The 25,701-nt window shown below is 33.0% G+C and overlaps 1 protein-coding gene and 2 long non-coding RNA genes across 7 annotated transcripts; all 3 read left to right on the top strand.

Moving 5' to 3' along the window:
- The first annotated feature begins 7,582 nt into the window (after positions 1-7,582).
- On the top strand, positions 7,583-10,788 carry LOC123712464. 3 transcript variants are annotated; one of them, XR_006754096.1, is made up of 4 exons: positions 7,583-7,817; positions 8,456-8,665; positions 9,615-9,816; positions 10,549-10,788. It is a non-coding gene; the product is annotated as an uncharacterized LOC123712464 (long non-coding RNA). The 3 variants fall into 3 exon arrangements; XR_006754097.1 differs by lacking the exon at positions 7,583-7,817 and adding an exon at positions 8,141-8,211; XR_006754098.1 differs by lacking the exon at positions 7,583-7,817 and adding an exon at positions 8,230-8,356.
- A 3,456-nt stretch (positions 10,789-14,244) lies between these two features.
- On the top strand, positions 14,245-17,446 carry LOC123712463. 3 transcript variants are annotated; one of them, XR_006754093.1, is made up of 4 exons: positions 14,245-14,479; positions 15,114-15,323; positions 16,273-16,474; positions 17,207-17,446. It is a non-coding gene; the product is annotated as an uncharacterized LOC123712463 (long non-coding RNA). The 3 variants fall into 3 exon arrangements; XR_006754094.1 differs by lacking the exon at positions 14,245-14,479 and adding an exon at positions 14,803-14,873; XR_006754095.1 differs by lacking the exon at positions 14,245-14,479 and adding an exon at positions 14,892-15,018.
- Positions 17,447-21,190: 3,744 nt separating this feature from the next.
- Positions 21,191-24,370, top strand: LOC123712460 (leucine--tRNA ligase, cytoplasmic-like). The gene is made up of 4 exons (XM_045665560.1): positions 21,191-21,378; positions 22,000-22,209; positions 23,156-23,390; positions 24,131-24,370. The coding sequence occupies exons 1-4, from the start codon at positions 21,202-21,204 to the stop codon at positions 24,337-24,339; spliced, it is 831 nt and encodes a 276-aa protein (XP_045521516.1). The 5' UTR covers positions 21,191-21,201; the 3' UTR covers positions 24,340-24,370.
- Positions 24,371-25,701: the final 1,331 nt, after the last annotated feature.

Genomic DNA, 25,701 nt, shown 5'->3' with positions numbered 1-25,701 from the left:
TTACGGTCAAGTTTAGAAATTTATTGGTTAGTTTATTTGTTGTGAGCACTGAATACAGTTGTGAATTTCCAACATGCCTTTAGGCACATCAATGTGTAAGTAAGCATTTTGCGAATGTATATGCATCTGCATAAAGTATTTAATGACGAAATATAGTATTGCCATCAGAAGAGCTATAGATTTACGTTTTGTTCATTTCTGTCTCATCGCATTATGTGTATGTGTGTGTATCTCATGTTAAATGTTTTATTAAAATTTGATTATATAGTCGCAAGGAGTTATAATGGGTTAAAAAATAAAAGAGCTGCAATTTTATATTATATTTAAATAACATATTGTTACGAGCTAGGGGATCGGATAGAAAATGCCGTAGATTTATTCAAGGGTTTATTTCTTGGTAAATCAATGAGGAATTTATGGGCACAAATTAACCGCAGAGATGCACTAATTACACACACAAAACAATCACTAATTACTTCACTTATGCACACTTTTCACTGTAATTTATCACTTATATTCACTTTATTCGCACTTTATCGCTTCGGTGTTTCGCTCTTGTTATCGCATTCAAAACTAAGTGACTAGTCGCGTTTCGGCTCGCTTATATATCCCTGGGAATAATTCTAAACAATATTCGAGAACTTTCTAGGCGGGCTTGCTACTGAGTAGCGATTGCACAATTCTAGAACGTTCGCACTCTTTGTCTCTTTCGCACGTTGCTCCGTCCTTGTCGTACGGCGTTCTAGAGTGCTCGTCTAGTTTCGAGAAAGTTCTGATCTTCTCTCTCTCTCTCTCGTATCATTTCGTCCTTGTCTCACACCTAGAAAGTTCGGTCTAGAATATTCCTTCATCAAAGGGGTATAACTAGGCCTGGAAACGCCTGAAAACGGGTCTCCTGAAAACTGCACCACTCGACTACACATGTTCTGAAACCGACTGAAAAAAGGTTTCAGCTTCCTGAAAACTAGGGTAACATTATGAAAATTACAATTAACTAATATGTGATTGAGCCTCTCCTGAAACGGTCAGAAATCATATTTCAGCCTGCTGAAAAGTTCTCTAACTAGTGGAAAAATCTAGAAACATTGTAGTCGACCCGTCTTCGTAACACTACCCCCTCCTTAGACATGCTCGTCCCGAGCATCATTACTCCCTTTATAGGTGGCCATTATCTTTTCCCATCGAGTCTGCGGATCCTTAACAGCTGCACAAGCTCTACATTTCTTGATCCAGTCTTCTACATCTTCACGATAATGTATCCAATAAAACATTTCCTTAACCTTCATAAGAGTCCGTTTTACTCCTAAATGTCCACTAGACAAGTCACTATGACACATTTCTAATATGTCGCGAACCTTGAATCTTGGCACAACAAACTGCAAATGATCGCCTTGAGCATTTTTCAATTTGCGACATAACACTCCATTATGTAGAACTAAACTATCCCATTGAGCCCAGTAACTCTTAGTAGTGTTCCTTGTAGATGCAACTTTACTCCATTGCGGCTTGACAGCTGAAGATTTCATCCAGTCCAGAATGGGTTTAATGTCAGAATCTTGATGTTGCTCTTCCTGAATTAATTTCCCACACCAATCTGGACTTATGGTATCTGTTCTTAGTAATCTCACGTGGTCATTATCCCTTCCATCCTGTTCGTTAACTTTATCGCACGGTCTTTGAGACACTACATCTGAACTCCTTCTTAGCTCTCTTTCATGGGTTGATAACATGTCAGAAAATTTCTTTAACTGCCCCTCTGCTTTTGATAGAAGTATTGACAGGGCTTCCGTATAGTTATCCGGAACTGTTTGAACTGTGTTCCACTCTTGTTGATTATTAGCCTGTCCGTCCACATTGATTACTCTACAGGCGTCATAACCACTTTTTGAACGGTTACCTTTAAAGTAAACTTCCTGTTTTCCACACTTGAACATTCCTTTTTCTAGATCTATCTTACACTTATAGAACTTCATAAAGTCCAAACCGATTATACAGTCATCTACTATGTCAGCAAGAACAACTTTATGTCTGTAAAAACTTCCACCAATCTTGAAGGTTGCGATACCTTCTCCTCGATCGGTTATGCGCTGACCTGTTGCCGTCACAAGCTGTACAATTCCTCTAGAAGGGCTTTTATAAAATGTCTTCAAAAGCTGATATCTGATCACTGTTCGTGAAGCTCCAGTATCGAGTGTTAGGTTACACTTAGTTCCATTGACTTCTCCTTCGATAACTAAGGTATTCCCACGTCTAACCTTCACATCACCTCGGAAGTCTTTCTTAGGGCATGAAAACCTCATGTGCCCTACTTCCCCACAGGTGTAACAGGTTGGCCCTCGTTGACACTTAGCTTTTTCCGTGACAGCCCTAATGCGGTTAGGTCGATGATCCTTGCAAAATGCTTCCACCTCCAACGCATGGGCAAGAGCATCCTTAAGTTCCTTATGGTGACCGAGGTTCACAGCCATTCGAATTTCACGGTCTCGAATACCGTCGACAAAAGCTTGAACCAGCATCTTGTCTGCAACATCTGGTGAGGATGCGTAGGCCTTCCTTACCAGCTTCTCTATTTCAAGTCCCCATTTTTGCAAACTTTCATTTGTCTGCTGTATTCTATCTTTCAATTGAGCCCTGTAAACGTGTTCTAAATGTGCGTCTCCATACCGTGATTCCAGGGCATCTAGCAGTTGCTTCAACGTCACCTTACCTTTCTTGGTATCTAATATGGAGAGGGCTTCGTCTCGCAATCCCAGAATAAGGGCGGTAACTGCTTGATCGTCAGTCCACCCGTTTGACTGTGCTACAGTCTCAAATTGAAGCTTGTACGCGCCCCAAGAAGATGTACCATCAAAGGGAGGCACTTTCACATTTCCAGGTGGTCGTGACAACACCAGAGGTCTTCAGGCATTGGATTTCATTTTCTAATCCAAGGATACGTTTATCCTGCTTGGATTCCAAATTCTCGATCTTTTCATCTACCTGTATTTTCAGGTCACAAAGTTTTTCTCCTATACGGCGAGCCTGCTCCTCTTGACGTCGTGCCTGCTCCTCTATCATGCGACGTGTCTGAGCCTGTTCTTCCATCATTTGGCGTGTATGTTCGTCTTGACAGCGTGCCTGTTCTTCTTGACGGCGTGCCTGTTCTTCCATCATTTGTTTTGTCTGTTCTTCCTGACGGCGTGCCTGTTCTTCTTGACGGCGTGCCTGTTCTTCTTGACGGCGTGCCTGTTCTTCCTGACGGCATGCCTGTTCTTCTTGCCGGCGTGTCTGTTCTTCAATCATTTGGCGTGTCTGTTCTTCCTGACGGCGTGCCTGTTCTTCCATCATTTGTCGTGTCTGTTCTTCTTGACGGCGTGCCTGTGCTTCCATCATTTGCTGCAGAGCAAGGAGGATGTTGCCATCGTTACTTTCACCCATCCCGCGGTTTGCATCGAAACTTTGTCGCCGGGCGGCGTCGCGTGCTGATTGCGCCCTTGTCTGCACTCCCTCCGCAGCTGAAGACTCTGCCACAGACTCCTCTTGATTCTCCCTTGGAGTAATTGGCATGTTTCTATCCCACTTCTGACACCAAAATGTTACGAGCTAGGGGATCGGATAGAAAATGCCGTAGATTTATTCAAGGGTTTATTTCTTGGTAAATCAATGAGGAATTTATGGGCACAAATTAACCGCAGAGATGCACTAATTACACACACAAAACAATCACTAATTACTTCACTTATGCACACTTTTCACTGTAATTTATCACTTATATTCACTTTATTCGCACTTTATCGCTTCGGTGTTTCGCTCTTGTTATCGCATTCAAAACTAAGTGACTAGTCGCGTTTCGGCTCGCTTATATATCCCTGGGAATAATTCTAAACAATATTCGAGAACTTTCTAGGCGGGCTTGCTACTGAGTAGCGATTGCACAATTCTAGAACGTTCGCACTCTTTGTCTCTTTCGCACGTTGCTCCGTCCTTGTCGTACGGCGTTCTAGAGTGCTCGTCTAGTTTCGAGAAAGTTCTGATCTTCTCTCTCTCTCTCTCGTATCATTTCGTCCTTGTCTCACACCTAGAAAGTTCGGTCTAGAATATTCCTTCATCAAAGGGGTATAACTAGGCCTGGAAACGCCTGAAAACGGGTCTCCTGAAAACTGCACCACTCGACTACACATGTTCTGAAACCGACTGAAAAAAGGTTTCAGCTTCCTGAAAACTAGGGTAACATTATGAAAATTACAATTAACTAATATGTGATTGAGCCTCTCCTGAAACGGTCAGAAATCATATTTCAGCCTGCTGAAAAGTTCTCTAACTAGTGGAAAAATCTAGAAACATTGTAGTCGACCCGTCTTCGTAACAATATAAACGTTTATTCACATAAAAATGTTTAACATCGCGAAAACGATATGGCGGCGATCCCCGGCGGTCGCAGGCTATGCGAACGCGAAATACCTAAATAATCCAATATTTACACACTTATATAATACAAACACATATAAAAAAAACGATTTCCATAGCTGTGATTTAGGGCTGATCCTTGATTTACCACAAACAATTTGATTAAACAAAATACAGTGTAATCTGTATAACTCGCACCTCGTTAAATCGACATCCTCAGTGAGTCGCAAAAAAATTGCCATTCCTTTCCGCTGAACCTTTTAAGTGTACGGTATCTCGAATTATTTAGACGTTGCTACTCGAACAAAATGTTATTTCCCTACGAAATATTGATAATACATATTTATACTCTCTAAAAACGGACAAGTCGGAGTTAATAAAATATATTGACGTCTTACTTGGCATTCCCCGAAATAATAACAATTAAAAAGAATGTTCGGGGTTCGGAGTATTGTTATTGTCATTGTACATAGTTTAAATCAAAATAACGGATTTGTTTAGTGTACAGTTTACTTCATTAATATGTAAAAATATATACAACAAAACTTATTTGAATTGTGATTCAAATTCGACTCTACAAATGGAAAAATACACATAGAAATCGCGGCTTCGTATGTCGAAATTTCAGCAGTCAAATCATATGTATCTAAGTTCTTGTTAAGTTGAAAATCTCGTTAGCATTTCCCTTGACATTCGAGTTATAGAGATTCCATTGTATTACTAAATTTATTTAAAATGCAAAATTAATCTACTATTTCGAGGCGACAAACATGAGTGAAAAATTGTAACTGCCTTTGACTTTGAATAAAATTCTTGCTTAATAAGTAAGAAAATATATTTTGGAATGTCGTAAATAAGGATCATAAAGTAGCATTTAGGTCGTAACTCAGTCTTTGTGTTTCTCACGATACCATAAATATGTCTATTGTGAAAAAGGCACTAAATAGAACCAAAAAAAAACATACACAAAACACGTGCTACAACCTAAAAGAAATGGCCACAAAAAATTTCACCAATATTGACTTAGACAAACCCTTCATCCATTCACGCAGGTTTGCGTACTATAAAGACTTTTTATTGCCATAAAACACTTCTTATAACATAAATAATAGAAATGCTGTGAAAACTCTGCTCTTGGCGTTCATGGTCATGCAACATTGAAGCAATAAAGTAAAAAATGATTATGTTATTTATAAAAGTCCTTCCAGACACGAGAATCGGGCCTCTTTACCGACATAACTATATCTGATTAGAATCAAACAATAACTTTTATATACCTGTTTTGTTAAATAATTATTATATATATAAAAAATTAATGGAATTCTTAATTTGAATATTTTTTGCGAATTTATTTATGGCGTACAACTTTTAAAATACAAACGTTATCACACATTTTACATAGAAATCTCATCATGTGTCTAATAACATAATTAACGGTATTATTTTTATAGGAACGTTCATGTGATATATAAAACTAAAACATACATTCAGTTTTAAAAAAAAATCAATCAAATCACACTTATATACATAAATGAATGAAAACCCAAGAGGGCGGCTTCGCCTTCATATTAAAAAAAATTCAAAAGTACGAATTTATCGTTAAAATTGAAGATCTATGTAAAATCTATGTTCTAAGTAAATAAAACATTTATATGTTTAATTTTAATGCGCTCTGTCGCCGTATAGTTCCTAATACTTTTCCATATTCGCGTTCGCATTTACCTCTAAAATTAAGTAAATCCTCGAATACTCATAATTAATTGGTTAGCTTGCTTTACCTAGACTTTTTAACACCTGAATCTACCAAAGTATTGTTAAGACTGCTGGCACGAGTTCACCTGCTTCTAAATAACACCGAGATATTTGACAAGATTTTAAAAACCATTTCAGCGTAATATTCACTAAAATACAAATTCAATTATTATTATCATAAACGCGCCAAAATGTTTTTTCTGGCCAAGATGGCGTCGCATGACTCACTTGTAAACACATGAGGAATTATTGAGATTTTTACTCACATAAATACGTATTATGAATCTATAAAAAAACCAGCAAATAAAACTTCATGATAGTATTAATATTAAACAAGATATTATTAACATGCATACGTCATTGTCGATTCGACTAATCTGTTCTGTGTCCCGGAACTGACATATAAAAATCTATATTTTAACTGTGTTTTTTTAGATAAATTATTATTATACCAGTGATTTTACTCTTTAACGCCTTTTAAAGTCTAGTTTTAGATAGATTACTCTTAACAATACTTTATTTTTCACTGTCATCTGTCAAATAGGCTTTTCGATAGAGTATTGAATTTTATAGAACTACTAAGAAGCGTCTATAATGGTCCTATAGTATATAGTAGTAGTTTTTTAGTAAGTTCAGAGTGCAGGTGTTAATAATTCCATACAATTAGAATATTCGAGAATAAACTCCACAAGTTAAAAAATAAACCAAATTTAACTAGACACCATTGTTGCCATAATTGCGGCCAAATAGTTATCTATTGTCGAATGGACCTTATCCATAAACCCATGTCATTATATAAAATATCTGACAAAAATCCTTTACCAAAGGTTTATGAATAAGACGAGATTTTGACATTGATTACAGAATGTACTGAGATTTAAAACATACTAGAATATCCATGGTAGGTAAGATTTATTTCCTTTAAACGACAACAATAGCTAAACTAAGCAATTTTTAATGAAAACATTCTGATAAAATTAGGTTAAAATAAATCAATTAACATAAAAATCGTCTCGGAACTTATTTGTTGACATAAAAATACGATATAATGTTGCAATTTTCTAATCATTTCATAATTAACAGGGACATATACATATGTAAAAGCTCAATTCATTCTGTAACAGCCGCACTACGGCTTTTTTCTGCGATATTATTTTATACTAATTTCAATATAAGTATTAGTCTAGCATTTAGTTTAAATCGCGGAAAAAACTCGAGTGCGGCTTTAACTTAAATCACAACGCGGTTATTACCCGCAAATTAACGTACGTAGTCGTACGTTATGTGGGCCCGTTGGCGAATAGTTTGTCAAGCCCCGCCCCTTCGGCTGATTCGACGGCGCTACGCGGTTTCTCTTTAGGTACATTCATCGCTGGTAGATTTAGTATGAACACTTCCTTCTTGAATAATTGGCCTACATTTCTTCCGATCAGCTAGAAAAAAAAAGCGGGTGACATTGATATAGTGGCAATGAAAGCCAGTAACTATTTAATGGAGGCCGCCCATTCTTTCCGTATCTACCTCAAGAATCACTGCGCAGTCCGAAAGCCTAAAAAAGGCGAAGCGCCCAAACCGGAGCGGAAGCCGAATAAGACGGTGATATGGGTCGCTAAGGAGTGGGACCCGAGGACCCGAAGTGGCAACATATCATTTTGAGTACGCTCAAGGAGTTAAATGGGGTAACTATACTGTTATAACGTAATTAGTTTCGCTTGATTTATTTATTGTGTCCTCAAACATTGTGCAAAGCAATTTAAGATTAGCGTGCGATTATCCCTTTGTCTATGTGCGTATTTAACACTCGCTCGTACGGTGAACGTACATTGTGAAAACCGGCCGAAGTCTGATCGACTACTTGTCTATTAGAAAAAACATACGGTCACGAAAGAGATAGAAATCTGTGGCTAAGACCTCAAAGTTTATACTGCCATTGGCATTGTCAAACATTGTAAAGAATTAACAAAAATGAGATTAAAAAAAACATGTCAAACTTTATATACACACAAAAATTAGTTGGGAATTAATTTATTCAAATTACAATTAAAAGGAAATATAAAAATATATCCAGTTAAAGTGAGTTGACGAAAGCTTGACGGGAAGTTAGAAAACACATTAACGTCTTCGTCTAAGTTTTTTAATGGCAATAATAACGAAAAGTTATATTTGTGAAAATTATTTAAATAGTAACTTATTAGTTCTAACCTCGTAACGCTTATTGGTATAAAAAATTATATAAAAACTGTTTATTTTATACCATATTTATATATATATATATATATATATATATATATTCAACATCAAATCATTATGATTGCAGCCTTCAGGTCTCCCCGATAACAAAGTATTATCAACAAAACTTTCTGCTATAAACGATCTTAAAAAATATATGAAAAGAGTGATGCCATTCGTTCAAGCCACAAGAGATAATCTACAAAAGATTGGTCCCGAAGCACTCTCTGTTGCCTTGCCCTTTGATGAGGCCCAACTGCTTGAAGATAACAAACAATATCTGCTGAATACTTTGGATGTAAGTATTTGTAGGCTTAATATTTACTGCTTCGTATAAATTATTTATATTATCAGTAGAAAATATAATATGTTTATATGAAAAGATATCAAGATTGGCTAGCTTAAATAATCTACAATTACATTGTATTTATATTATTTAAGCAGGTAAATTAATAAAACTAACGATGCGATATTAATGTTCATATTACTTCGAGTATTTATTATGAAGTTAATTTTTTATAGCTTAGTCTGTTTCGAAGGACCAAAATAATTCTTTGACAATTTAAATAATCATTTAACGCATTAGTAACATTTTTAAAGTTTTGAATATTTTATTAATGCATACAGTTATATACCGGACTTAAGCGATAGGCTGCTATGTCGGGGTTCCATTTTGAATTTTTAGTATGTTTGTAATCGGGACCTAAAGAAAACAAGAATTAAGAAGAAAAATGTTTTTATTTTATTTGAACCACATAATTAGGACAAACAGGATATAAATTGACATACATACGTTAAAATATAAAAAACAATTTACATTACTATGAATAAAATAACATAAACCGAAGTTATTTTATCGTAGGCGTCGTCGAATGCCGCCTGAAGACCTATTTTCTTTGCTTTTATAACAGTTAAGACTGTTGTTGATTCTGGTAGGTCTTTGCCAAATCACAGCATTTTTATTTTCGATTAAAAGTCTTTGATAATATTTAGTTAAAACTCGTGTTCTCTTGTTACGTGAAAATTACAAATTTCTAGTAATTATAACATAATTGAAGATAAATCAATAATATTCACTGCGTACGTAAAACAATTCTACCCAAAACACGTTTGAACTTGTCGTTAACCAAAACGGACAGTTTATTGTATACAGATCGTCTAAAAAAAACAATTTGTTACAAGACTTTATACGTCATCGGAGATTTGTTTAAATAATTGGATTATTGTATAATTTTCTGAATCAACAGCTTGACGCAATCGAAGTCAAACATACAGACAGTCCTGATACTCCAGAAAAAACGATAGAAGACTGTGCGCCTGGACTTACAGTGACCTTCACCAAGCCCACACCGATGAGTGGATTGTTTACCATTTCTGTGACCCTGGTAGATGGGGATACGGTTGAGAAGATTAAAGCCAAGATCGCTAAAGAGATTAAGGCTATTAAAGGTTAGTAAAAAATGGTTAAAATAAATCCAAGCTTATGTCATTTTCAGTGGGTCCAGTGTTTTAACTATTCTAGGAAATATTCTCTAAGGATTCACTTGGATTGACAGAGTGTTTGTGGCTTAAAAGCAAATGGGAGAATTTCTGTGTTTGTTTGTATTAAAATAATATAATATTTTTGTGTAATGAAATAATGAAAGTAAAATTTGATAAAGTTCGTTTTATTAAAATATAAACGCAATTTTTTAGACAACTCGACGTTTCTTCACAGCAGTCGCGTTCAGCGACTGCTACATGAACTTGTCAAATAAATTTGATATAAAGGTTATATATAGGCCATCTATTGCTGGGAAGTATGAAGCAGTCAGCTGTAATTTTTTAATTGTCTTGCTATGTATTGTGTGTTAATTATTATGTATACGTTAGTTTACTTTCAAATTATTTGATTACGATAGTAAGAAATAACTATTAGTATGTAAATTTAAAATACAATTTATTTTAAACACACAAATACAGTATTTACAATATTTTTAACATGCATAGTATTAATAATAATAATTCAAAACGAATAAATAGAAAATTAAAACAAATTTGGTCCCTGTGGCAGCATTTCCTCGCTGTAGTGTGTGTGGTATATCTACCAGGCGCAAGCTTAAATCTTTAATTTAGTTAAATAACTATTATATTTATATAATTAAATTGAAAACCCTGAAAATATTTTTTATTAACTTTCAGACATAAATGCTCTAAAGCTGTGGCGATATCTTGATCCGGCGTTAGGTCCTCGCAAGATTCCAGTAGCAGGCGATCACGTGACAAAATGCGCGGAACTCGTCAATGGCGATGGTATACGCGTACACGTGGAAGCGTCGCGTATAGGACTCGTTCAGAACGGAACGAATATTGACGTCGGCTTACAGTTTGTGTATACTTATGATAAGTGATTGTTTTCAGAAATATATTTATTTATTTTTATAATAAGTATTTTATTTTGTTAGTCCTTTATTTGTTTCGAGATTTTAATACTTCGAAAAGTGGTAAGAAACGTAAGAAAAGTTTCTAAAATTCTTTGTACAATTTTATTAAAAAAATAATCTTTGTTTTTACGGTTAAGTTTAGAAATTTATTGGTTAGTTTATTTGTTGTAAGCACTGAATACAGTTGTGAATTTCCAACATGCCTTTAGGCACATCAATGTGTAAGTAAGCATTTTGCGAATGTATATGCATCTGCATAAAGTATTTCATGACGAAATATAGTATTGCCATCAGAAGAGCTATAGATTTACGTTTTGTTCATTTCTGTCTCATCGCATTATGTGTATGTGTGTGTATCTCATGTTAAATGTTTTATTAAAATTTGATTATATAGTCGCAAGGAGTTATAATGGGTTAAAAAATAAAAGAGCTGCAATTTTATATTATATTTAAATAACATATAAACGTTTATTCACATAAAAATGTTTAACATCGCGAAAACGATATGGCGGCGATCCCCGGCGGTCGCAGGCTATGCGAACGCGAAATACCTAAATAATCCAATATTTACACACTTATATAATACAAACACATATAAAAAAACGATTTCCATAGCTGTGATTTAGGGCTGATCCTTGATTTACCACAAACAATTTGATTAAACAAAATACAGTGTAATCTGTATAACTCGCACCTCGTTAAATCGACATCCTCAGTGGGTCGCAAAAAAAATGCCATTCCTTTCCGCTGAACCTTTTAAGTGTGCGGTATCTCGAATTATTTAGACGTTGCTACTCGAACAAAATGTTATTTCCCTCCGAAATATTGATAATACATATTTATACTCTCTAAAAACGGACAAGTCGGAGTTAATAAAATATATTGACGTCTTACTTGGCATTCCCCGAAATAATAACAATTAAAAAGAATGTTCGGGGTTCGGAGTATTATTATTGTCATTGTACGTAGTTTAAATCAAAATAACGGCTTTAATACACATAGAAATCGCGGCTTCGTATGTCGAAATTTCAGCAGTCAAATCATATGTATCTAAGTTCTTGTTAAGTTGAAAATCTCGTTAGCATTTCCCTTGACATTCGAGTTATAGAGATTCCATTGTATTACTAAATTTATTTAAAATGCAAAATTAATCTACTATTTCGAGGCGACAAACATGAGTGAAAAATTGTAACTGCCTTTGACTTTGAATAAAATTCTTGCTTAATAAGTAAGAAAATATATTTTGGAATGTCGTAAATAAGGATCATAAAGTAGCATTTAGGTCGTAACTCAGTCTTTGTGTTTCTCACGATACCATAAATATGTCTATTGTGAAAAAGGCACTAAATAGAACCAAAAAACTAAAAGAAATGGCCACAAAAAATTTCACCAATATTGACTTAGTTACTAGTAAAAACCGAACAAACAAACCCTTCATCCATCCACGCAGGTTTGCTTTTTATTGCCATAAAACACTTCTTATAACATAAATAATATAAATGCATTTGAATGCTGTGAAAACTCCGCTCTTGGCATTCATGGTCATGCAACATTAAGGCAATTATATATATATATATATATAAAAATTTAATGGAATTCTTAATTTGAATATTTTTTGCGAATTTATTTATCTATGGCGTACAACTTTTAAAATACAAACGTGTTCACACATTTTACATAGAAATCTCATCATGTGTGTAATGTAATCAACGGTATTATTTTTATAGGAACGTTCATGTGATATATAAAACTAAAACATACATTCAGTTTAAAAAAAAATTCAATCAAATCACACTTATATACATAAATGAATGAAATCCCAAGATTTCATATTAAAAAAAATTCAAAAGTACGAATTTATCGTTAAAATTGAAGATCTATGTAAAATCTATGTTCTAAGTAAATAAAACATTTATATGTTTAATTTTAATGCGCTCTGTCGCCGTATAGTTCCTAATACTTTTCCATATTCGCGTTCGCATTTACCTCTAAAATTAAGTAAATCCTCGAATACTCATAATTAATTGGTTAGCTTGCTTTACCTAGACTTTTTAACACCTGAATCTACCAAAGTATTGTTAAGACTGCTGGCACGAGTTCACTTGCTTCTAAATAACACCGAGATATTTGACAAGATTTTAAAAACCATTTCAGCGTAATATTCACTAAAATACAAATTCAATTATTATTATCATAAACGCGCCAAAATGTTTTTTCTGGCCAAGATGGCGTCGCATGACTCACATGTAAACACATGAGGAATTATTGATATTTTTACTCATATAAATACGTATTATGAATCTATAAAAAAAACCAGCAAATAAAACTCCATGATAGTATTAATATTAAACAAGATATTATCAACATGTATACGTCATTGTCGATTCGACTAATCTGTTCTGTGTCGCGTAACTGACATATAAAAATCTATATTTTAACTGTGTTTTTTTAGATAAATTATTATTATACCAGTAATTTTACTGTTTAACGCCTTTTAAAGTCATGTTTTAGATAGATTACTCTTAACAATACTTTATTTTTCACTGTCATCTGTCAAATAGGCTTTTCGATAGAGTATTGAATTTTATAGAACTACTAAGAAGCGTCTACAATGGTCCTATAGTAGTAGCTTTTTAGTAAGTTCAGAGTGCAGGTGTTAATAATTCCATAGAATTAGAATATTCGAGAATAAACTCCACAAGTTAAAAAATAAACCAAATTTAACTAGACACCATTGTTGCCATCATTGCGGCCAAATAGTTATCTATTGTCGAATGGACCTTATCCATAAACCCATGTCATTATATAAAATATCTGACAAAAATCCTTTACCAAAGGTTTATGAATAAGACGAGATTTTGACATTGATTACAGAATGTACTGAGATTTAAAACATACTAGAATATCCATGGTAGGTAAGATTTATTTCCTTTAAACGACAACAATAGCTAAACTAAGCAATTTTTAATGAAAACATTCTGATAAAATTAGGTTAAAATAAATCAATTAACATAAAAATCGTCTCGGAACTTATTTGTTGACATAAAAATACGATATAATGTTGCAATTTTCTAATCATTTCATAATTAACAGGGACATATACATATGTAAAAGCTCAATTCATTCTGTAACAGCCGCACTACGGCTTTTTTCTGCGATATTATTTTATACTAATTTCAATATAAGTATTAGTCTAGCATTTAGTTTAAATCGCGGAAAAAACTCGAGTGCGGCTTTAACTTAAATCACAACGCGGTTATTACCCGCAAATTAACGTACGTAGTCGTACGTTATGTGGGCCCGTTGGCGAATAGTTTGTCAAGCCCCGCCCCTTCGGCTGATTCGACGGCGCTACGCGGTTTCTCTTTAGGTACATTCATCGCTGGTAGATTTAGTATGAACACTTCCTTCTTGAATAATTGGCCTACATTTCTTCCGATCAGCTAGAAAAAAAAAGCGGGTGACATTGATATAGTGGCAATGAAAGCCAGTAACTATTTAATGGAGGCCGCCCATTCTTTCCGTATCTACCTCAAGAATCACTGCGCAGTCCGAAAGCCTAAAAAAGGCGAAGCGCCCAAACCGGAGCGGAAGCCGAATAAGACGGTGATATGGGTCGCTAAGGAGTGGGACCCGAGGACCCGAAGTGGCAACATATCATTTTGAGTACGCTCAAGGAGTTAAATGGGGTAACTATACTGTTATAACGTAATTAGTTTCGCTTGATTTATTTATTGTGTCCTCAAACATTGTGCAAAGCAATTTAAGATTAGCGTGCGATTATCCCTTTGTCTATGTGCGTATTTAACACTCGCTCGTACGGTGAACGTACATTGTGAAAACCGGCCGAAGTCTGATCGACTACTTGTCTATTAGAAAAAACATACGGTCACGAAAGAGATAGAAATCTGTGGCTAAGACCTCAAAGTTTATACTGCCATTGGCATTGTCAAACATTGTAAAGAATTAACAAAAATGAGATTAAAAAAAACATGTCAAACTTTATATACACACAAAAATTAGTTGGGAATTAATTTATTCAAATTACAATTAAAAGGAAATATAAAAATATATCCAGTTAAAGTGAGTTGACGAAAGCTTGACGGGAAGTTAGAAAACACATTAACGTCTTCGTCTAAGTTTTTTAATGGCAATAATAACGAAAAGTTATATTTGTGAAAATTATTTAAATAGTAACTTATTAGTTCTAACCTCGTAACGCTTATTGGTATAAAAAATTATATAAAAACTGTTTATTTTATACCATATTTATATATATATATATATATATATATATTCAACATCAAATCATTATGATTGCAGCCTTCAGGTCTCCCCGATAACAAAGTATTATCAACAAAACTTTCTGCTATAAACGATCTTAAAAAATATATGAAAAGAGTGATGCCATTCGTTCAAGCCACAAGAGATAATCTACAAAAGATTGGTCCCGAAGCACTCTCTGTTGCCTTGCCCTTTGATGAGGCCCAACTGCTTGAAGATAACAAACAATATCTGCTGAATACTTTGGATGTAAGTATTTGTAGGCTTAATATTTACTGCTTCGTATAAATTATTTATATTATCAGTAGAAAATATAATATGTTTATATGAAAAGATATCAAGATTGGCTAGCTTAAATAATCTACAATTACATTGTATTTATATTATTTAAGCAGGTAAATTAATAAAACTAACGATGCGATATTAATGTTCATATTACTTCGAGTATTTATTATGAAGTTAATTTTTTATAGCTTAGTCTGTTTCGAAGGACCAAAATAATTCTTTGACAATTTAAATAATCATTTAACGCATTAGTAACATTTTTAAAGTTTTGAATATTTTATTAATGCATACAGTTATATACCGGACTTAAGCGATAGGCTGCTATGTCGGGGTTCCATTTTGAATTTTTAGTATGTTTGTAATCGGGACCTAAAGAAAACAAGAATTAAGAAGAAAAATGTTTTTATTTTATTTGAACCACATTATTAGGACAAACAGGATATAAATTGACATACATACGTTAAAATATAAAAAACAATTTACATTACTATGAATAAAATAACATAAACCGAAGTTATTTTATCGTAGGCGTCGTCGAATGCCGCCTGAAGACCTATTTTCTTTGCTTTTATAACAGTTAAGACTGTTGTTGATTCTGGTAGGTCTTTGCCAAATCACAGCATTTTTATTTTCGATTAAAAGTCTTTGATAATATTTAGTTAAAACTCGTGTTCTCTTGTTACGTGAAAATTACAAATTTCTAGTAATTATAACATAATTGAAGATAAATCAATAATATTCACTGCGTACGTAAAACAATTCTACCCAAAACACGTTTGAACTTGTCGTTAACCAAAACGGACAGTTTATTGTATACAGATCGTCTAAAAAAAACAATTTGTTACAAGACTTTATACGTCATCGGAGATTTGTTTAAATAATTGGATTATTGTATAATTTTCTGAATCAACAGCTTGACGCAATCGAAGTCAAACATACAGACAGTCCTGATACTCCAGAAAAAACGATAGAAGACTGTGCGCCTGGACTTACAGTGACCTTCACCAAGCCCACACCGATGAGTGGATTGTTTACCATTTCTGTGACCCTGGTAGATGGGGATACGGTTGAGAAGATTAAAGCCAAGATCGCTAAAGAGATTAAGGCTATTAAAGGTTAGTAAAAAATGGTTAAAATAAATCCAAGCTTATGTCATTTTCAGTGGGTCCAGTGTTTTAACTATTCTAGGAAATATTCTCTAAGGATTCACTTGGATTGACAGAGTGTTTGTGGCTTAAAAGCAAATGGGAGAATTTCTGTGTTTGTTTGTATTAAAATAATATAATATTTTTGTGTAATGAAATAATGAAAGTAAAATTTGATAAAGTTCGTTTTATTAAAATATAAACGCAATTTTTTAGACAACTCGACGTTTCTTCACAGCAGTCGCGTTCAGCGACTGCTACATGAACTTGTCAAATAAATTTGATATAAAGGTTATATATAGGCCATCTATTGCTGGGAAGTATGAAGCAGTCAGCTGTAATTTTTTAATTGTCTTGCTATGTATTGTGTGTTAATTATTATGTATACGTTAGTTTACTTTCAAATTATTTGATTACGATAGTAAGAAATAACTATTAGTATGTAAATTTAAAATACAATTTATTTTAAACACACAAATACAGTATTTACAATATTTTTAACATGCATAGTATTAATATTAATAATTCAAAATGAATAAATAGAAAATTAAAACAAATTTGGTCCCTGTGGCAGCATTTCCTCGCTGTAGTGTGTGTGGTATATCTACCAGGCGCAAGCTTAAATCTTTAATTTAGTTAAATAACTATTATATTTATATAATTAAATTGAAAACCCTGAAAATATTTTTTATTAACTTTCAGACATAAATGCTCTAAAGCTGTGGCGATATCTTGATCCGGCGTTAGGTCCTCGCAAGATTCCAGTAGCAGGCGATCACGTGACAAAATGCGCGGAACTCGTCAATGGCGATGGTATACGCGTACACGTGGAAGCGTCGCGTATAGGACTCGTTCAGAACGGAACGAATATTGACGTCGGCTTACAGTTTGTGTATACTTATGATAAGTGATTGTTTTCAGAAATATATTTATTTATTTTTATAATAAGTATTTTATTTTGTTAGTCCTTTATTTGTTTCGAGATTTTAATACTTCGAAAAGTGGTAAGAAACGTAAGAAAAGTTTCTAAAATTCTTTGTACAATTTTATTAAAAAAATAATCTTTGTTTTTACGGTTAAGTTTAGAAATTTATTGGTTAGTTTATTTGTTGTAAGCACTGAATACAGTTGTGAATTTCCAACATGCCTTTAGGCACATCAATGTGTAAGTAAGCATTTTGCGAATGTATATGCATCTGCATAAAGTATTTCATGACGAAATATAGTATTGCCATCAGAAGAGCTATAGATTTACGTTTTGTTCATTTCTGTCTCATCGCATTATGTGTATGTGTGTGTATCTCATGTTAAATGTTTTATTAAAATTTGATTATATAGTCGCAAGGAGTTATAATGGGTTAAAAAATAAAAGAGCTGCAATTTTATATTATATTTAAATAACATATAAACGTTTATTCACATAAAAATGTTTAACATCGCGAAAACGATATGGCGGCGATCCCCGGCGGTCGCAGGCTATGCGAACGCGAAATACCTAAATAATCCAATATTTACACACTTATATAATACAAACACATATAAAAAAACGATTTCCATAGCTGTGATTTAGGGCTGATCCTTGATTTACCACAAACAATTTGATTAAACAAAATACAGTGTAATCTGTATAACTCGCACCTCGTTAAATCGACATCCTCAGTGGGTCGCAAAAAAAATGCCATTCCTTTCCGCTGAACCTTTTAAGTGTGCGGTATCTCGAATTATTTAGACGTTGCTACTCGAACAAAATGTTATTTCCCTCCGAAATATTGATAATACATATTTATACTCTCTAAAAACGGACAAGTCGGAGTTAATAAAATATATTGACGTCTTACTTGGCATTCCCCGAAATAATAACAATTAAAAAGAATGTTCGGGGTTCGGAGTATTGTTATTGTCATTGTACATAGTTTAAATCAAAATAACGGATTTGTTTAGTGTACAGTTTACTTCATTAATATGTAAAAATATATACAACAAAACTTATTTGAATTGTGATTCAAATTCGACTCTACAAATGGAAAAATACACATAGAAATCGCGGCTTCGTATGTCGAAATTTCAGCAGTCAAATCATATGTATCTAAGTTCTTGTTAAGTTGAAAATCTCGTTAGCATTTCCCTTGACATTCGAGTTATAGAGATTCCATTGTATTACTAAATTTATTTAAAATGCAAAATTAATCTACTATTTCGAGGCGACAAACATGAGTGAAAAATTGTAACTGCCTTTGACTTTGAATAAAATTCTTGCTTAATAAGTAAGAAAATATATTTTGGAATGTCGTAAATAAGGATCATAAAGTAGCATTTAGGTCGTAACTCAGTCTTTGTGTTTCTCACGATACCATAAATATGTCTATTGTGAAAAAGGCACTAAATAGAACCAAAAAACTAAAAGAAATGGCCACAAAAAATTTCACCAATATTGACTTAGTTACTAGTAAAAACCGAACAAACAAACCCTTCATCCATCCACGCAGGTTTGCGTACTATAAAGACTTTTTATTGCCATAAAACACGTCTTATAACATAAATAATAGAAATGCATTTGAATGCTGTGAAAACTCCGCTCTTGGCATTCATGGTCATGCAACATTAAAGCAATAAAGTAAAAAATGATTATGTTATTTAGAAAAGTCCTTCCAGTCACGAAAATCAGGCCTCTTTACTGACATAACTATATCTGATTAGAATCAAGCAATAACTTTTATATTCCTGTTTTGTTAAATAATTATTATATATATAAAATGGAATTCTTAATTTGAATATTTTTTGCGAATTTATTTATCTATGGCGTACAACTTTTAAAATACAGACATGTTCACACATTTTACATAGAAATCTCATCAGGTGTCTAGTAATATAATCAACGGTATTATTTTTATAGGAACGTTCATGTGATATATAAGACTAAAACATACATTCAGTTTTAAAAAAAATTCAATCAAATCACACTTATATACATAAATGAATGAAATCCCAAGAGGGCGGCTTCGCCTTCATATTAAAAAAAAATTCAAAAGTACGAATTTATCGTTAAAATTGAAGATCTATGTAAAATCTATGTTCTAAGTAAATAAAACATTTATATATTTAATTTTAATGCGCTCTGTCGCCGTATAGTTCCTAATACTTTTCCATATTCGCGTTCGCATTTACCTCTAAAATTAAGTAAATCCTCGAATACTCATAATTAATTGGTTAGCTTGCTTTACCTAGACTTTTTAACACCTGAATCTACCAAAGTATTGTTAAGACTGCTGGCACGAGTTCACCTGCTTTATAAATTTTAAATAACACCGAGATATTTGACAAGATTTTAAAAACCATTTCAGCGTAATATTCACTAAAATACAAATTCAATTATTATTATCATAAACGCGCCAAAATGTTTTTTCTGGCCAAGATGGCGTCGCATGACTCACATGTAAACACATGAGGAATTATTGATATTTTTACTCATATAAATACGTATTATGAATCTATAAAAAAACCAGCAAATAAAACTCCATGATAGTATTAATATTAAACAAGATATTATCAACATGCATACGTCATTGTCGATTCGACTAATTTGTTCTGTGTCGCGTAACTGACATATAAAAATCTATATTTTAACTGTGTTTTTTTAGATAAATTATTATTATACCAGTGATTTTACTCTTTAACGCCTTTTAAAGTCTAGTTTTAGATAGATTACTCTTAACAATACTTTATTTTTCACTGTCATCTGTCAAATAGGCTTTTCGATAGAGTATTGAATTTTATAGAACTACTAAGAAGCGTCTATAATGGTCCTATAGTATATAGTAGTAGTTTTTTAGTAAGTTCAGAGTGCAGGTGTTAATAATTCCATACAATTAGAATATTCGAGAATAAACTCCACAAGTTAAAAAATAAACCAAATTTAACTAGACACCATTGTTGCCATAATTGCGGCCAAATAGTTATCTATTGTCGAATGGACCTTATCCATAAACCCATGTCATTATATAAAATATCTGACAAAAATCCTTTACCAAAAGTTTATGAATAAGACGAGATTTTGACATTGATTACAGAATGTACTGAGATTTAAAACATACTAGAATATCCATGGTAGGTAAGATTTATTTCCTTTAAACGACAACAATAGCTAAACTAAGCAATTTTTAATGAAAACATTCTGATAAAATTAGGTTAAAATAAATCAATTAACATAAAAACCGTCTCGGAACTTATTTGTTGACATAAAAATACGATATAATGTTGCAATTTTCTAATCATTTCATAATTAATAGGGACATATACATATGTAAAAGCTCAATTCATTCTGTAACAGCCGCATCACGGCTTTTTTCTGCGATATTATTTTATACTAATTTCAATATAAGTATTAGTCTAGCATTTAGTTTAAATCGCGGAAAAAAACTCGAATGCGGCGTTAACTTAAATCAGAACGCGGTTAATACCCGCAAATTAACGTACGTACTCGTACGTTATGTGGGCCCGTTGGCGAATAGTTTGTCAAGCCCCGCCCCTTCGGCTGTTTCGACGGCGCTACGCGGTTTCTCTTAAGGTACATTCATCGCTGGTAGATTTAGTATGAACACTTCCTTCTTGAATAATTGGCCTACATTTCTTCCGATCAGCTAGAAAAAGAAAAAGCGGGTGACATTGATATAGTGGCAATGAAAGCCAGTAACTATTAAATGGAGGCCGCCCATTCTTTCCGTATCTACCTCAAGAATCACTGCGCAGTCCGAAAGCCTAAAAAAGGCGAAGCGCCCAAACCGGAGCGGAAGCCGAATAAGGCGGTGATATGGGTCGCTAAGGAGTACCCGAAGTGGCAACATATCATTTTGAGTACGCTCAAGGAGTTAAATGGGGTAACTATACTGTTATAACGTAATTAGTTTCGCTTGATTTATTTATTGTGTCCTCAAACATTGTGTAAAGCAATTTAAGATTAGCGTGCGATTATCCCTTTGTCTATGTGCGCATTTAACACTCGCTCGTACGGTGAACGTACATTGTGAAAACCGGCCGAAGTCTGATCGACTACTTGTCTATTAGAAAAAACATACGGTCACGAAAGAGATAGAAATCTGTGGCTAAGACCTCAAAGTTTATACTGCCATTGGCACTGTCAAACATTGTAAAGAATTAACAAAAATGAGATTAAAAAAAACATTTCAAACTTTATATACACACAAAAATTAGTTGGGAATAATTTTTATTCAAATTACAATTAAAAGGAAATATAAAAATATATCCAGTTAAAGTGAGTTGACGAAAGCTTGACGGGAAGTTAGAAAACACATTAACGTCTTCGTCTAAGTTTTTTTATGGCAATAATAACGAAAAGTTATATTTGTGAAAATTATTTAAATAGTAACTTATTAGTTCTAACCTCGTAACGCTTATTGGTATAAAAAATTATATAGAAACTGTTTATTTTATACCATATTTATATGTATATATTCAACATCAAATCATTATGATTGCAGCCTTCAGGTCTCCCCGATAACAAAGTATTATCAACAAAACTTTCTGCTATAAACGATCTTAAAAAATATATGAAAAGAGTGATGCCATTCGTTCAAGCCACAAGAGATAATCTACAAAAGATTGGTCCCGAAGCACTCTCTGTTGCCTTGCCCTTTGATGAGGCCCAACTGCTTGAAGATAACAAACAATATCTGCTGAATACTTTGGATGTAAGTATTTGTAGGCTTAATATTTACTGCTTTGTATAAATTATTTATATTATCAGTAGAAAATATAATATGTTTATATGAAAAGTTGTCAAGATGGGCTAGCTTAAATAATCTACAATTAAATTGTATTTATATTATTTAAGCATGTAAATTAATAAAACTAACGATGCGATATTAATGTTCATATTACTTCGAGTATTTATTATGAAGTTAATTTTATAGCTGTCTGTTTCGAAGGACCAATAGAATTCTTTGACAATTTAAATAATCATTTAACGCATTAGTAACATTTTTATGTTTTTTATACACCAGACTTAAGCGATAGGCTGCTATGTCGGGGTTCCATTTTGAATTTTTAGTATGTTTGTAATCGGGACCTAAAGAAAACAAGAATTAAAAAGAAAAATGTTTTTATTTTATTTGAACCACATAATTAGGACAAACATGATATAAATTGACATACATACGTTAAAATATAAAAACAATTTACATTACTATGAATAAAATAACATAAACCGAAGTTATTTTATCGTAGGCGTCGTCGAATGCCGCCTGAAGACCTATTTTCTTTGCTTTTTTAACAGTTAAGACTGTTGTTGATTCCGGTAGGTCTTTGCCAAATCACAGCATTTTTATTTTCTATTAAAAGTCTTTGATAATATTTAGTTAAAACTCGTGTTCTCTTGTAAGGTGAAAATTACAAATTTCTAGTAATTATAGCATAATTGAAGATAAATCAATAATATTCACTGCGTATGTAAAACAATTCTACCCAAAACACGTTTGAACTTGTCGTTAACCAAAACGGACAGTAGAATGGGTAAAGGAAAAACCTGTACTTTATTGTATACAGATCGTCTAAAAAAACAATTTGTTACAAGACTTTATACGTCATCGGAGATTTGTTTAAATAATTGGATTATTGTATAATTTTCTGAATCAACAGCTTGACGCAATCGAAGTCAAACATACAGACAGTCCTGATACTCCAGAAAAAACGATAGAAGACTGTGCGCCTGGTAGTCCACATGTCAACTTTATTGCGGAACCTGGACTTACAGTGACCTTCACCAACCCCACACCGATGAGTGGATTGTTCACCATTTCTGTGACCCTGGTAGATGGGGATACGGTTGAGAAGATTAAAGCCAAGATCGCTAAAGAGATTAAGGCTATTAAAGGTAAGTAAAAAAAAAATGTTGAAATTAAATCCAAGCTTATGTCATTTTCAGTGGGTCCAGTGTTTTAACTATTCTAGGAAATATTCTCTAAGGATTCACTTGGATTGACAGAGTGTTTGTGGCTTAAAAGCAAATAGGACAATTTCTGTGTTTGTTTGTATTATAATAATATAATATTTGTGTATTTGTAAATAAATAATGCAAGTAAAATTTGATAAAGTTAGTTCTATTGAAATATAAACGCAATTTTTTACACAACTCGACGTTTCTTCACAGCAGTCGTGGTCAGCGACTGCTACATGAACTTGTCAAATAAATTTGATAGAAAGGTTATATATAGGCCATCTATTGCTGGGAAGTATAAAGCAGTCAGCTGTAATTTTTTAATTGTCTCACTATGTATTGTGTGTTAATTATTATGTATACGTTAGTTTACTGTCAAATTATTTGATTACGATAGTAAGAAATAACTATTAGTATGTAAATTTAAAATACAATTTATTTTAAACACACAAATACAGTATTTACAATATTTTTAACATGCATAGTATTAATATTAATAATTCAAAATGAATAAATAGAAAATTAAAACAAATTTGGTCCCTGTGGCAGCATTTCCTCGCTGTAGTGTGTGTGGTATATCTACCAGGCGCAAGCTTAAATCTTTAATTTAGTTAAATAACTATTATATTTATATAGTTAAATTGAAAACCCTGAAAATATTTTTTATTAACTTTCAGACATAAGTGCTCTAAAGCTGTGGCAATATCTTGATCCGGCGTTAGGTCCTCGCAAGATTCCAGTAGCAGGCGATCACGTGACGAAATGCGCGGAACTCGTCAATGGCGATGGTATACGCGTACACGTGGAAGCGTCGCGTATAGAACTCGTTCAGAACGGAACGAATATTGACGTCGGCTTACAGTTTGTGTATACTTATGATAAGTGATTGTTTTCAGAAATATATTTATTTATTTTTATAATAAGTGTTTTATTTTGTTAGTCCTTTATTTGTTTAGAGATTTTAATGCTTCGAAAAGTGGTAAGAAACGTAAGAAAAGTTTCTAAAATTCTTTGTACAATTTTATTAAAAAATAATCTTTGTTTTTACGGTTAAGTTTAGAAATTTATTGGTTAGTTTATTTGTTGTAAGCACTGAATACAGTTGTGAATTTCCAACATGCCTTTAGGCACATCAATGTGTAAGTAAGCATTTTGCGAATGTATATGCATCTGCATAAAGTATTTCATGACGAAATATAGTATTGCCATCAGAAGAGCTATAGATTTACGTTTTGTTCATTTCTGTCTCATCGCATTATGTGTATGTGTGTGTATCTCATGTTAAATGTTTTATTAAAATTTGATTATATAGTCGCAAGGAGTTATAATGGGTTAAAAAATAAAAGAGCTGCAATTTTATATTATATTTAAATAACATATAAACGTTTATTCACATAAAAATGTTTAACATCGCGAAAACGATATGGCGGCGATCCCCGGCGGTCGCAGGCTATGCGAACGCGAAATACCTAAATAATCCAATATTTACACACTTATATAATACAAACACATATAAAAAAACGATTTCCATAGCTGTGATTTAGGGCTGATCCTTGATTTACCACAAACAATTTGATTAAACAAAATACAGTGTAATCTGTATAACTCGCACCTCGTTAAATCGACATCCTCAGTGGGTCGCAAAAAAAATGCCATTCCTTTCCGCTGAACCTTTTAAGTGTGCGGTATCTCGAATTATTTAGACGTTGCTACTCGAACAAAATGTTATTTCCCTCCGAAATATTGATAATACATATTTATACTCTCTAAAAACGGACAAGTCGGAGTTAATAAAATATATTGACGTCTTACTTGGCATTCCCCGAAATAATAACAATTAAAAAGAATGTTCGGGGTTCGGAGTATTGTTATTGTCATTGTACATAGTTTAAATCAAAATAACGGATTTGTTTAGTGTACAGTTTACTTCATTAATATGTAAAAATATATACAACAAAACTTATTTGAATTGTGATTCAAATTCGACTCTACAAATGGAAAAATACACATAGAAATCGCGGCTTCGTATGTCGAAATTTCAGCAGTCAAATCATATGTATCTAAGTTCTTGTTAAGTTGAAAATCTCGTTAGCATTTCCCTTGACATTCGAGTTATAGAGATTCCATTGTATTACTAAATTTATTTAAAATGCAAAATTAATCTACTATTTCGAGGCGACAAACATGAGTGAAAAATTGTAACTGCCTTTGACTTTGAATAAAATTCTTGCTTAATAAGTAAGAAAAT

This window comes from Pieris brassicae, chromosome 7 (assembly GCF_905147105.1).
Source record: "Pieris brassicae chromosome 7, ilPieBrab1.1, whole genome shotgun sequence".
Taxonomy (NCBI): domain Eukaryota; kingdom Metazoa; phylum Arthropoda; class Insecta; order Lepidoptera; family Pieridae; genus Pieris; species Pieris brassicae.
The sequence above is the reverse complement of the archived record's forward strand: the minus strand, read 5'-3'. Positions and strand labels throughout refer to the sequence as shown.

Coding starts and splice junctions, on each gene's coding strand:
- LOC123712460 (XM_045665560.1), top strand. CDS start 21,202: ATGGAGGCCGCCCATTCTTTCCGTATCTACCTCAAGAATCACTGCGCA. Junction 21,379..21,999: donor CGCTCAAGGAGTTAAATGGG/GTAACTATACTG, acceptor TTATGATTGCAG/CCTTCAGGTCTCCCCGATAA. Junction 22,210..23,155: donor ATCTGCTGAATACTTTGGAT/GTAAGTATTTGT, acceptor CTGAATCAACAG/CTTGACGCAATCGAAGTCAA.